At 40.2% G+C, this 14,132-nt stretch overlaps 1 protein-coding gene across 3 annotated transcripts in view; it reads left to right on the top strand.

The window, feature by feature from the left end:
- Positions 1-13,906, top strand: part of LOC109904379 (collagen alpha-1(XVI) chain) — a 148,853-nt gene extending 134,947 nt beyond the window's left edge. For all 3 annotated transcript variants that reach the window (XM_031788978.1, XM_031788979.1, XM_031788977.1), the window contains 12 exons: positions 414-458; positions 601-654; positions 825-878; positions 3,632-3,682; positions 4,056-4,145; positions 4,283-4,318; positions 4,442-4,486; positions 10,241-10,435; positions 10,655-10,718; positions 10,868-11,041; positions 11,203-11,280; positions 11,435-13,906. In XM_031788978.1, coding sequence (XP_031644838.1) covers positions 414-458; positions 601-654; positions 825-878; positions 3,632-3,682; positions 4,056-4,145; positions 4,283-4,318; positions 4,442-4,486; positions 10,241-10,435; positions 10,655-10,718; positions 10,868-11,041; positions 11,203-11,280; positions 11,435-11,628 — 1,080 coding nt within the window. In that variant the 3' untranslated portion in view covers positions 11,629-13,906. The remainder of the gene's footprint in view (positions 1-413; positions 459-600; positions 655-824; positions 879-3,631; positions 3,683-4,055; positions 4,146-4,282; positions 4,319-4,441; positions 4,487-10,240; positions 10,436-10,654; positions 10,719-10,867; positions 11,042-11,202; positions 11,281-11,434) is intronic.
- Positions 13,907-14,132: the final 226 nt, after the last annotated feature.

Here is a 14,132-nt window from a genome sequence, read left to right as displayed (position 1 = left end):
TGCCCATGTTTCCATAGGAAGAGTTCAGGGGTCTTATCAGCCCTCCTGGTATGAGTTGCTCTAAGAAAGTGGGCCAGAACTATTGGGTTCTGACTGACACAGCTGATGTGTTCTGCACCATGTTTACTTTTGGTATGATAAATATACCTTATTGTTTTTGCAAAGTAAAACAAACGTCTCACACAGTTCAAAACAATGAGGAAAGGAAAGAGGGCCTTTTGTTTCAATCATGCTACTTTCTGTCTATGTCAGTGTTTCTGTGTGGGGCCTTTGAGAGGGTAGGTGTTCAAATCAGTGTGAGATTTCAAAGTGATATGTTTTGAAAACTGCGTGTTTTGTGATGTGTGTCATGTTGAAAGCTGTGTGTGAGATGCGATGTTTGTTTTGTTTATATTTGATCCCTCTGCTCTCAGGGTTTCAAAGGGAAGCATGGACATGTTGGCTTCCCTGGACAGAAGGTGAGTTGACCACACACGTGCGCACACACACGCTACTCTTTTCAGCTTGTCTGTCTGATGCCTGCTACCATACAGAACACCAATACAGATTATTAGCATGTTGTTACTCACCCCTCTCCTTCTGTCTTCCTCCTCTCTTCAGGGTGATGCTGGGCCTGTTGGTCCACCGGGGTCAACTGGTAGACCAGGACTTGAGGCAAGTCAAACCACATGTTGCATGCACCTGCTCAATTCATGTTGTTTGATGTTTGAATGATGTTCATATGGAATGAGTGAATGAGAACCATTTCGAATGACAACACCAATTGAATGAAGGATTTTGTCACAATATGTGTCAAACTGAGAGCAACCTTTGACCTCTTGCAGGGTGATGCTGGAACCCCAGGGCCTCAGGGTCGACCCGGTCCCCCAGGACACCTTGTGAGTACATTAACTTTAACCTCTCACCTACAGTCACCTCCAGAATTATTGCCACCTTGATAATGATGAGCAAAAAAATAAATACTGAATAAATAATACAAATAATGAGTTCTATTGTCTGCTCATAAACATGTTCAAATGTTATTATGTTACACTAGCTAGTACAATTGCTCAGAGAAAGAGACTTGGTTTAACAAGCAATACAAAATTAATTATTGGCACCCCTAAAGATGATTTTCAATAAAATCAAACAAAATAAAATCATCTTTTAACATTCTACTTTTGCAGTCAAAAGAGCAAATCCCCCTCTAGTGGCCTCCTGGGTGGAATGTTATTCATATTTTCTAGTGGCCTCCTGGGTGGAATGTTATTCATATTTTCTAGTGGCCTCCTGGGTGGAATGTTATTCATATTTTCTAGTGGCCTCCTGGGTGGAATGTTATTCATATTTTCTAGTGGCCTCCTGGGTGGAATGTTATTCATATTTTCTATTGGCCTCCTGGGTGGAATGTTATTCATATTTTCCTTTCCTTAATTAATAAACGTTATTTTAACAAAAACGCAGAAAATTTGGTCGGTTTTACACCGTACGGTTTTGTGATATTTCAGTATTCTGTGATGTATTTAAAGTGTAATATTGGGATGCAAATCCAAAATGGAATACATTTCAACTCTATATCTGACATGGTACAGGTGTCTTCTTTATTTAAGCCAATTCCCAGTTTTATGCGGTGTATACTTTTGTTTCTAAGTCGATTTGTTTAAGACTGCCAAGGAACACTGCATGACCCTGATTTAGCCCAGTGCAGTAAAGTTCATCTCAGTTTAAGGAACTGTATTGTGTCCTTCCATGGCTTCCTGTTTCACTGGGGTATAAAAAATAGGTAACACGCATGGGGGACAAAACACCTCTCAAAACACCTCTCTCTACAGCTGGATCCTGGACTTCCTGACGGGCCACCCCAAGGTGGTAGGGGTAGGTAGCAACACATCTGCCACACTGATCCTCAACATGGGGGCCCCTAAGGGGTGTGTGCTCAGTCCCCTCCTGTACTCCACCCATGACTGCACGGCCAGGCACGACTCCAACACCATCATTAACTTTGCCGATGACACAACAGTGGTAGGCCTGATCACCAACAACGACAAGACAGCCTATAGGGAGGAGGTCAGAGATCTGGCCTTGTGGTGCCAGGACAACAACCTCTCCCTCAACATGATCAAGACAAAGGAGATGATAATGGGCTACAGGAAAAGGGAGACCCGGCAACGCCCCTATTCTCATCAACAGGGCTGTAGTGGAGCAGGTTGAGAGCTTCAAGTTCTTTGAAATCCACATCACCAATAAACTAAGATGGTCCAAGCACACCAAGACAGTTGTGAAGAGGGCACGACAAAACCTATTCCCCCTCAGGAGACTGAAAAGATTTGGCATGGGTCCTCAGATCCTCAAAACGTTCTACAGCTGCACCATTGAGAGCATCCTGACGGGTTGCATCACTGCCTAGTATGGCAACTGCTCGGCCTCCGACCGCAAGGCACTACAGAGGGTTGTGCGTACGGCCCAGTACATGACTGGGGCCAAGCTTCCTGCCATTCAGGCCCTCTATACCAGCCGGTTTCAGAGGAAAGCCCTAAAAAGTGTCAAAGACTCCAGCCACCCCAGTCATAGACTGTTCTCTCTGCTACCGCACGCAAGCAGTTGCACCAAGTCTAGTTCCAAGAATCTTCTAAACAGCTTCTACCCCCAAGCCTTACGACTCGAAAATAGAGCTCTTTTGGACAACTAAACCAGCGGTGGGTTTTGCAGTGGACGCAAAAAAATAACCTCATACCTACTGTAAACTGTGGTGGTGGGTCAATGATGTTATTGGGCTGTTTGGTCACTGGTCCTGGGGCCCTTGTTAAGGTAAACAGCATCATGAACTTTATCCAGTACCAGGACATTTTAGCCAAAAACCTGGTTTCCTCTGCCAAGAGGCTGAACATTGGGTGTAAGTGAATCTTCCAGCGAAACAATGACCCCAAGCACACATCAAAATCCACAAAGAAATGGTTATTTGTCCATAAAATCAGTCTCCACACTTGAACCCCCAACCTGTTTTTTGAATTGACGAGGGAAGTCCGTGAGACCAAAGGATATCAAGGATCTGGAAAGATTCTCTATAGAGAAAGATTCTGAGATCCCTCCCAGTGTGTTCTAGAATCTCCTAAAACATAGACAAATGCTCAGTGTTGTTTTCCTACCAAGGGGAGGGTACACAATGTATTGGAAACAGGGGGGTCAATCATTTTGATAACTACCTTTTTTAGAGAAAAAATGGTAAACAAAATCTCTTTCTCTGAGCAATTGTATTGGTATAAAACAATATAAGTGTCCTTTTGGGGGGGCATTCAATATAGCTCAGTATTTGTATTATTTATTTCATAGTCTTTTTTGCTCATCTTTATCAATGGTGCCAATAGTTTTGTAGGTGACTGTATATGACTCTTGGTTTGTGTTGTATTCACCGTGTTCGTTAGTAAGGTTTGTGTTGTTGTATTCAGTGTGTTCATTAATAAGGTTTGTGTTGTTGTATTCAGTGTGTTTGTTAATAAGGTTTGTGTTGTTGTATTCAGTGTGTTTGTTAATAAGGTTTGTTTTGTTGTATTCAGTGTGTTTGTTAATAAGGTTTGTGTTGTTGTATTCAGTGTGTTTGTTAATAAGGTTTAAATGTGTATACGTTGCTAACAGCAGTACGTTGTTTTGGTAGGGCACTGCAGGAGCAGCGGGACCCCCAGGCCCAGCAGGCCCAGCTGGAGTGGTGAGAGGAAATATTATCACCATCAATATGTCTCTTTTATTCTAATGTAAAAGGAACACATAGCATCTGCATCAAACCCTGGTTTATCTGCATGATTACATGGACTGTTAGCGTTGTTTTCTGTAAGTGTTATTTCTCAGATAAGGTTACTCATCACACTGTCTCTCTGTTATTTGTCTCTCTTTTTTCTCTCTATTTCTCCTCTCTCTGCTCTCTCTTCTGTCTCTCTGTCTCTCACACACTCTCTTCTCTTGCTCTTTTCTCTCTCTCTCTTTCTCCCCTCTCTCTCTCCACTCTCTCTTCTCTGTCTCTCTCTCCTTTCTCCCCCCTCTCTCCTCTCTCTCTTTCTTCTCTCTTCTCTCTCTCTCTCTAGAGTATACAAGGTGAGAAGGGCCAGGCAGGAGACAGAGGGCTACCAGGGATGGTTGGGCCAGCCGGACCCCCTGGTCATCCTGGAATGCAGGTCAGTACACACGCTCCTATTGTTACAACACGTATACTGCAGATATAGAACAGGATAGATAGTCATGTCATGGTGATGTCTTGGTGCAACATCTTCTTTCTATTCCCCTCTTCTCTCTCTGTCCTTCTGTGTCTCAGGGAGAACCAGGCAGTGATGGAGCAACGGGTAAAGACGTGAGTAATTATTCTGATGTGGTGTTTGTCATCATTACAGAAACATGCATTCTGTGCCTTCCAGTAAATATGGTTTAAAGGTTTTCATGTACATGTAGCTAGCTCACTAATCTGCGTTCACAGGGAGCACCTGGTCTGCCTGGAGACAATGGACAATGTGGTACAAAGGTAAGAGTCACTGCTGTGTGTGTGCATGTTCATGTGTGTATGCGAGGAATACTATAGTACACTGGAAATACTCATATCTGCAAAAACGCTATAGTAAAAAACATCCATATATTAAAGTATGCAAAAATGCTGCAGTTTTTTAACTATAGTAATACTACTATATTTATACCATACTGAACTATAGTACTACTACTATATTTATACCATACTGAACTATAGTAATACTACTATATTTATACCATACTGAACTATAGTAATACTACTATATTTATACCATACTGAACTATAGTAATACTACTATATTTATACCATACTGAACTATAGCAAGACTACAAATATTTATACCATACTCAACTATAGTAATACTACTATATTTATACCATACTGAACTATAGTAATACTACTATATTTATACCATACTGAACTATAGCAAGACTAAAATATTTATACCATACTGAACTATAGCAAGACTAAAATATTTATACCATACTGAACTATAGCAAGACTAAAATATTTATACCATACTGAACTATAGCAAGACTACAAATATTTATACCATACTGAACTATAGCAAGACTAAAATATTTATACCATACTGAACTATAGCAAGACTACAAATATTTATACCATACTGAACTATAGCAAGACTACAAATATTTATACCATACTGAACTATAGCAAGACTACAAATATTTATACCATACTGAACTATAGCAAGACTACAAATATTTATACCATACTGAACTATAGCAAGACTACAAATATTTATACCATACTGAACTATAGCAAGACTACAAATATTTATACCATACTGAACTATAGCAAGACTACAAATATTTATACCATACTGAACTATAGCAAGACTACAAATATTTATACCATACTGAACTACAGCAAGACTAAAATATTTATACCATACTGAACTATAGCAAGACTAAAATATTTATACCATACTGAACTATAGCAAGACTAAAATATTTATACCATACTGAACTATAGCAAGACTAAAATATTTATACCATACTGAACTATAGCAAGACTACAAATATTTATACCATACTGAACTATAGCAAGACTACAAATATTTATACCATACTGAACTATAGCAAGACTACAAATATTTATACCATACTGAACTATAGCAAGACTACAAATATTTATACCATACTGAACTATAGCAAGACTACAAATATTTATACCATACTGAACTATAGCAAGACTACAAATATTTATACCATACTGAACTATAGCAAGACTACAAATATTTATACCATACTGAACTATAGCAAGACTACAAATATTTATACCATACTGAACTACAGCAAGACTAAAATATTTATACCATACTGAACTATAGCAAGACTAAAATATTTATACCATACTGAACTATAGCAAGACTAAAATATTTATACCATACTGAACTATAGCAAGACTAAAATATTTATACCATACTGAACTATAGCAAGACTACAAATATTTATACCATACTGAACTATAGCAAGACTACAAATATTTATACCATACTGAACTATAGCAAGACTACAAATATTTATACCATACTGAACTATAGCAAGACTACAAATATTTATACCATACTGAACTATAGCAAGACTACAAATATTTATACCATACTGAACTATAGCAAGACTACAAATATTTATACCATACTGAACTATAGCAAGACTACAAATATTTATACCATACTGAACTATAGCAAGACTACAAATATTTATACCATACTGAACTACAGCAAGACTAAAATATTTATACCATACTGAACTATAGCAAGACTACAAATATTTATACCATACTGAACTATAGCAAGACTACAAATATTTATACCATACTGAACTACAGCAAGACTAAAATATTTATACCATACTCAACTATAGTACTACTACAATATTTATACCATACTGAACTATAGCAAGACTACAAATATTTATACCATACTCAACTATAGTACTACTACAATATTTATACCATACTGAACTACAGCAAGACTACAAATATTTATACCATACTCAACTATAGCAAGACTACAAATATTTATACCATACTTAACTATAGTACTACTACAATATTTATACCATACTGAACTATAGCAAGACTACAAATATTTATACCATACTGAACTATAGCAAGACTACAAATATTTATACCATACTGAACTATAGCAAGACTACAAATATTTATACCATACTGAACTATAGCAAGACTACAAATATTTATACCATACTGAACTATAGCAAGACTACAAATATTTATACCATACTGAACTATAGCAAGACTACAAATATTTATACCATACTGAACTATAGCAAGACTACAAATATTTATACCATACTTAACTATAGTAAGACTAAAATATTTATACCATACTTAACTATAGTACTACTACAATATTTATACCATACTAATGTCACGATCGTCGAAAGGAGTAGACCAAGGTGCAGCGTGCGTAGAGTTCCACATATTTTTAATAAATCGAAACTCAATCAAACAAAAACAAACAAGTACAAACGAAATGTGAAGCTACTGGTGTGCACACAGGCACTGTAGAAAAGATCCCATAACTCACAATGGGGAAATGGCTTCCTAAATATGATCCCCAATCAGAGACAACGATAAACAGCTGCCTCTGATTGGGAACCATATCAGGCCACCATAGAAATACAATTCACCTAGATGACCCACCCTAGTCACTATCACGTCCCAACCAACATAGAGAATAAACAGCTTTCTATGGTCAGGGCGTGACAACTAAACTACAGTAATACTACAATATTTATACCATACTAAACTATAGTAATACTACAATATTTATACCATACTAAACTACAGTAATACTACAATATTTATACCATACTAAACTACAGTAATACTACAATATTTATACCATACTAAACTATAGCAATACTACAATATTTATACCATACTAAACTATAGCAATACTGCAATATTTATACCATAGTTAACTATAGTAATTATTCATGTGGGCTGGTTACCTCAGATATGGCCTCCACTACTAAAGAGTATTATGGGAGGGTAGTCCATGGGCTGAGGGCTGTAGTCTTGGCCAGGATCCTGTTCTGAACACTCTCTGTTATTTCTGGCTTATTCAGCAAACTCCATGAACTCCGACATCAGACATCAGTTGTGTCCCAAATAGCACCCATTCCCTATATAGTGCACTACCATTAACCAGAGCCGTATGGGCCCTGTTTAAAAGTAGTGCACTATAAAGTGGATAGGTTGCCATTTGGGACATATCCATCACTTGATGAAGCTCCTTTTGGCATGGTTGTCCACATTCACCTCAAATACCCTACTTTCCCTGGCAACACCTCATTTTACTAACTTAGCCCTCCTGTCCCTCTACACTGAAATCCTCTACACTATATACAGTGTAGTAACTGTAGTCCTCTACACTAGATACAGTAACTGTAGTCCTCTACACTAGATACAGTAACTGTAGTCCTCTACACTAGATACAGTAACTGTAGTCCTCTACACTAGATACAGTACAGTAACTGTAGTCCTCTACACTAGATATAGTAACTGTAGTCCTCTACACCAGATACAGTAACTGTAGTCCTCTACACCAGATACAGTAACTGTAGTCCTTTTCACCAGATACAGTGCAGTAACCAATATAGTTATTCTCTATCCCCTGGATAATGCTATTTACTGTGGGAGCGGAGACATGAGATGAGGTGATTTGTCATTGTGACAGGAAGGCTTTGTCATGGCTTTTAACTATAGTAGTACAGATTACAGAGGAGAATCTCTTCTTCTTCTTCCTCTTCTTCTGCTCTCTATTTCATCAGTCGGCTCCAGTGTCCGGTGGTGACGTGTAAACGTTAGCCCTCCATAATGGCCATCTTTGTTTCACATAAATCACACATGTCTGTCTCAGGATGTTGTTTACAGTGTGTTGGCTAGGCTCCATACAGAGTGTGTTTACTGAGTCTGGGAGGCTGTTCATCCCACACTGCACCCTATTCCCTTTGGGCCCTGGTCAAAAGTAGTGCACTACATCGGGAATAGGGTGCCATTTGGGATACGATCCTGTGTCTGTGTTTGTATTGTGAAGAAGGAGGTAAGTAAGGAATACGCTAGAGGCTGGCCCGATTACAATCTAAAGTGGACATTGCCCCCTTGTTGACTCTCCTTCAAGGGTCTGACAGGAATAGGTTCAAATCCAATTGTATTAGTCACATGCGCGGAATCCAACAGTGAAATGCTTACATACGGGCCCCTAACCAACAATGCAGTTCAAAAATATATATGGATAAGAATAAGAGATAAAAGTAATAAGTAATTGACGAGCAGAAGTAAAGTAAAAAAGCGAGACTATATATAGGGGTGTACTGGGACAGAGTCCATGTGCAGGCACTGCAAATTGTCTGGGTAGCCCTTTGATTAGCTGTTCAGGAGTCTTATAGCTTCGGGGTAGAAGCTGTTTAGAAGCCTCTTGGACCTAGTCTTGGCGCTCCGGTACCGCTTTCCGTGCGGTAGCAGAAAGAACAGTCTATTTTTTATTTTACTTTTTTATTTTACCTTTATTTAACCAGGTAGGCAAGTTGAGAACAAGTTCTCATTTACAATTGCGACCTGGCCAAGATAAAGCAAAGCAGTTCGACAGATAAAACGACACAGAGTTACACATGGAGTAAAAACAAACATACAGTCAATAATGCAGTATAAACAAGTCTATATACAATGTGAGCAAATGAGGTGAGAAGGGAGGTAAAGGCAAAAAAGGCCATGATGGCAAAGTAAATACAATATAGCAAGTAAAATACTGGAATGGTAGTTTTGCAATGGAAGAATGTGCAAAGTAGAAATACAAATAATGGGGTGCAAAGGAGCAAAATAAATAAATAAATTAAAATTAAATACAGTAGGGAAAGAGGTAGTTGTTTGGGCTAAATTATAGGTGGGCTATGTACAGGTGCAGTAATCTGTGAGCTGCTCTGACAGTTGGTGCTTAAAGCTAGTGAGGGAGATAAGTGTTTCCAGTTTCAGAGATTTTTGTAGTTCGTTCCAGTCATTGGCAGCAGAGAACTGGAAGGAGAGGCGGCCAAAGAAAGAATTGGTTTTGGGGGTGACTAGAGAGATATACCTGTTGGAGCGTGTGCTACAGGTGGGAGATGCTATGGTGACCAGCGAGCTGAGATAAGGGGGGACTTTACCTAGCAGGGTCTTGTAGATGACATGGAGCCAGTGGGTTTGGCGACGAGTATGAAGCGAGGGCCAGCCAACGAGAGCGTACAGGTCGCAATGGTGGGTAGTATATGGGGCTTTGGTGACAAAACGGATTGCACTGTGATAGACTGCATCCAATTTGTTGAGTAGGGTATTGGAGGCTATTTTGTAAATGACATCGCCAAAGTCGAGGATTGGTAGGATGGTCAGTTTTACAAGGGTATGTTTGGCAGCATGAGCTTAATGATGGTGTTGGAGTTGTACCTGGCCGCGCAGTCATGGGTGAACAGGGAGTACAGGAGGGGACTGAGCACACACCCCTGAGGGGTTGGTGGAAACAGTTTGATAGAAGTTGGATTGTGGAAGATACAAGAGTGTCATTGTGCAGGAGTTCATCTTTTCAATCTTCAATGTAAAACACTGCTGTCAGTGGTCGAACAGTACTCTTCAGTGATTGGATGTCTAACTAACTCACTATCTCTCACTCCTCTTCTCTCTTCTTCTCTCCTCTTTTCTGACTCACTCTCCCGCTCTCTCTCTCAGGGTGAGCCAGGTGCCCCAGGTCAGAGGGGTACCCCAGGGGAGCGAGGTCGCCCCGGACCCCCTGGTGGAGGGGGGTACTCCTCCAAAGCTGATACCCCAGTGATGGGCCCAGTGGGACCCAGGGGAGAGAGGGGCACCCCGGGCTCACCAGGACCTTCAGGGTCCCCTGGACCTCCAGGAATACCAGGCAACGAGGTGAGACCTTAGCTACTAAGGTGAATTGCCTCGATTATGAATTGATTACTAGTTATGTTCGTGTTTGTTCCACAATGTCTAATGGAACACAAAACCAACAGTTTGGTCAAGAGACTAAAACCCAAAAGGGGTGGTTAGGTCTTCTCTTATGTCTCTCTTTCTCTCTCTTTCTCTTTCTCTCTCTCTCTCTCTCTCTCTCTCTCTCTCTCTAATCCACAGCCTGTGGTCAACTATGACAACATCAAGGACTTCATTCGCCAGCAGGTCATCAAGATATTTGATGGTGAGAACATGGTCTTATTTTAGTTTAAGTTTATCACCAATACTTTATATCTGCCCGTATTTCCTATTTGAGCAGTGGCAGAGAAAGGAAACAGCTTTATTGATTATTAGGTGGTTTATCAACTGGAGTTGTACTGTATCCCCCTACAGAGAGGATGGCCTACTTCATGTCTCGTATGCAGCAGCCACAAGAGGTATCGTCCCCCGGTCGTCCTGGCCCTCCAGGGAAGGATGGTAACCCAGGTAGAAATGGGTCTCCAGGGGCCCCGGGTCAGCCAGGACAGATAGGCAGAGAGGGCCGCCAAGGAGTCCTGGGACCACAGGGTGAGTCTAGAATTCACTTGATTCCTTTTGTCGTAACTCCTGAATACCACGGTCATGATAAATACATAGGAGATCATAAACAGTAATGACAAGTGATGTCAGCTTAGCGTAACATAAAGGTTAGCTCCTCTCTCAAGTGATGTCCTCTGTCGTGTCTGCAGGTCCACGAGGTCTGAAGGGAGAGAAAGGTGACAAGGGTGTAGGGGAGATGGGTGACAGTGGACCCCCAGGAGCACCAGGTGAGACGCCACATCAGCCTGTTGAAATGTTTAACTCTTCACTATCCTGCCAAAGCTTCATTAAGTTAGTTCTTTCAACTGCTCTGCTCTTTTATAGTCACTGTGTATCCAGCGCTTCAATGATGTTCTCTGTTCCTTCATCCCCCCGCCACAGGTGTCCCGGGCCCCCCAGGCTATGGCAAGATGGGCCCCAGCGGCCCCGTGGGTCAGCAGGGGATCCCTGGAGTCTCAGGAACCCCTGGACAGCCGGGCCAGAAGGGCAGGGAGGGCCGGTGTAACCCCTCCGACTGTATGAGCCAACCAATAGAGTGGAACCCTAAGGGCCCTCCCGTCAAGGGCCCCTACTAGAGAGAGAAAGAGAGAGATTATTGAAGAGGAGAGGAGGAGAGGAGACACAGAGAAGATGGAGAGATAGAAGAAACCAACCTAAAGACCAGAAGGCACTAGAGACAGAAGTGGAGGGGTGAAGAGAGAGAGAAGAGAAAACAAAAGACCAGTCAATCAACAGAAATCATCCCAGGAAAACAAGTGAATACTGAGGCACCCATAGTTGATGTGGTCTTCTTCATCCATCCCTAATTCATCAAAGTGTTTGCCAGTTAGCTGTCCACCTCACCGCCTGTGTAGAAAATATATACAGATGTAGGATCTTAATTTGAGCCAGTTTGCTGAAGCAGGAAAACAATCCTGCAGCAACAGGAAATGTTCATTATTATGTAGATTATAATTAATGGACGTTTTTGTCATGGTTGATACATTTTCCTAATGGAAAATCAAGTATTACATTTCTAAGTGGAAATTACAAACATTCAAAGCCTTTTTAAACACCAAATACACTACTCATTTTAAATGTCCTGCATTGTAGGAAAATTCATCCTGCAACAGTGTGATTAAATTAAGATTCTACATCTGTATCTGTAGGACCTTCTTCTAACTGAAGACTTAGTACTGGCTGAAGTGGCTTTGATAAAGGAGATCATGTGGACACCGCTATCCTGCCTCTCTACTCTCTGTCTTATCTGTTCTGTTCATTCCTTCAAAATGTCCCTACTTTAGCTGTAAGTTCATTCTATAAGATAAACATGCTTAGTTTGATAATACCAGCAAGAGCAAATCCAGCCTTCAAAAAAATACCTGCAAACTCTTCCTCGTCATCACTATCACCCTCCTCTCCATTCTGATTATAAAACGTGCCCGTTGGGAGTATTAGACAGCTGCTTTGTGCTGTTCTGCTTTGATCTTGCTTCTCTCTAACAATAGAAACAGAATGAATAGAACTGACATGGCACTCCCATTCCAAATGTTCTTTATTCTTTATGCATGCTATGTTGTATATGTTATTTCTATGCTTGAATTATACACCATCACATGAATGATGTCTGATGCTTTAACAGATCCGTATGCTATATAATGGCCTTCTCACCTTCTCTTCCCTGTTTGTGTGAGAAGAACATAATGTTCACCTTCCCAGAGTGCCTGTTTTGTAAATATTTATATTTATATAATGGCTTGTTATACCTTTTGTATTGTGGAGTTGGCGTCAGCATGGCTTACCGTGTGTTTGTTATGGTCAACTGTCATGTATCCACTACCAGTGGGTTTTTAAAAAAGATTTTAAAGGGAGTAATTTGTTCTGTAAAACAAATGATTTATGAGGGAATTGTGCCTTTTGTATAAAAACAGATTGGATTTATATATGGGTGGTATTATTATGGTCTGGAAGGTATTTCCATGCGTGTCAGAAAGTACAGGACATCATGTTCAACGGCAGCATTTTCGAAACTGCCTCAAAAATCACCTTTCTTGTTATATAGCAATATATTAACAAGTGTCTTACCACACTACCAAATGTATTTTTCACAACAGATGAACTTGGGATTGTTTGGGGGGGATTATTTGCTCCTCGAGTACACCACTGGTGTACCTAGGATTTTCAGAAATCCTGGCTGAAAGATTCCCAGAATCAGGAGGGGATAACGCAGGAAATCTGTGAATGTTCCAAACAGAATTTCTGGAAGCGTAGTAATTTTGGGAAAGTTCCCATAATTTAGCAATCCTAAGCAGAAGTACATTCATTATGACCACTACGAGTTTTCAATGTCATTATCAAACATAAGAGAAAAAAGTTGAACATCCATATTCACTCATACCATCGCTGGCATCGCTGTGCCAACCAGCTTCTCCCTGTATCCATTACTAACTGAGTACAACTTGTATGTCTCCTGCCTTGTATGTTGTGTTGTTCTTTAGTTTGACCTGTCATATATACACAACAGGGTGTCACCAACCGCTGGCTATGTAATGGATATCACCAGGTTTAGAATCATATAGATGTTCTGAGTTGTTATTTGAGTTTTTTCCTGAACATGTGACCTGTCCAGAGGATTTCCTGGTCAGGAATAACTACTGACCCTAGGTATACTAAATACCCAAACAATAACATATCTCCACTCTTCATTCCTAGGTTTTACAAACATCTTGTTAAAACAACAGCGCTGTTTCCCTGCTATTCTCAGTAGATCTGATTGTTTCTGTGTCACCGGGACATTTTATTAAGCCATCCTGTGTAAAGAGATGTTTTTTATGGAAACCTTTCTGAAAAAGCTAATAAATTTTGCAAAGCAGACATGTTGTTGATCAACAGATCAGAGACATCCAAGTATATAATGTGACTAGTTCACTGTGGTGTTGCCATACCATCAATGTGCACAGTCTTTCCTTGGAATGCCTTTCCTTGGTGCTCTGATTGAAAGCATACTAAGGATAAAACGTTAACTAGCACTTTTTTTTTATTATTCTGCTTTTCAAGTAAGCCGATTGCTAGAGCTGTTATTGTATAAACTCCAAGCCTC

This window comes from Oncorhynchus kisutch, linkage group LG14, assembly GCF_002021735.2.
Source record: "Oncorhynchus kisutch isolate 150728-3 linkage group LG14, Okis_V2, whole genome shotgun sequence".
Classification (NCBI taxonomy): domain Eukaryota; kingdom Metazoa; phylum Chordata; class Actinopteri; order Salmoniformes; family Salmonidae; genus Oncorhynchus; species Oncorhynchus kisutch.
This window is presented reverse-complemented; position numbering and strand designations above follow the sequence as displayed.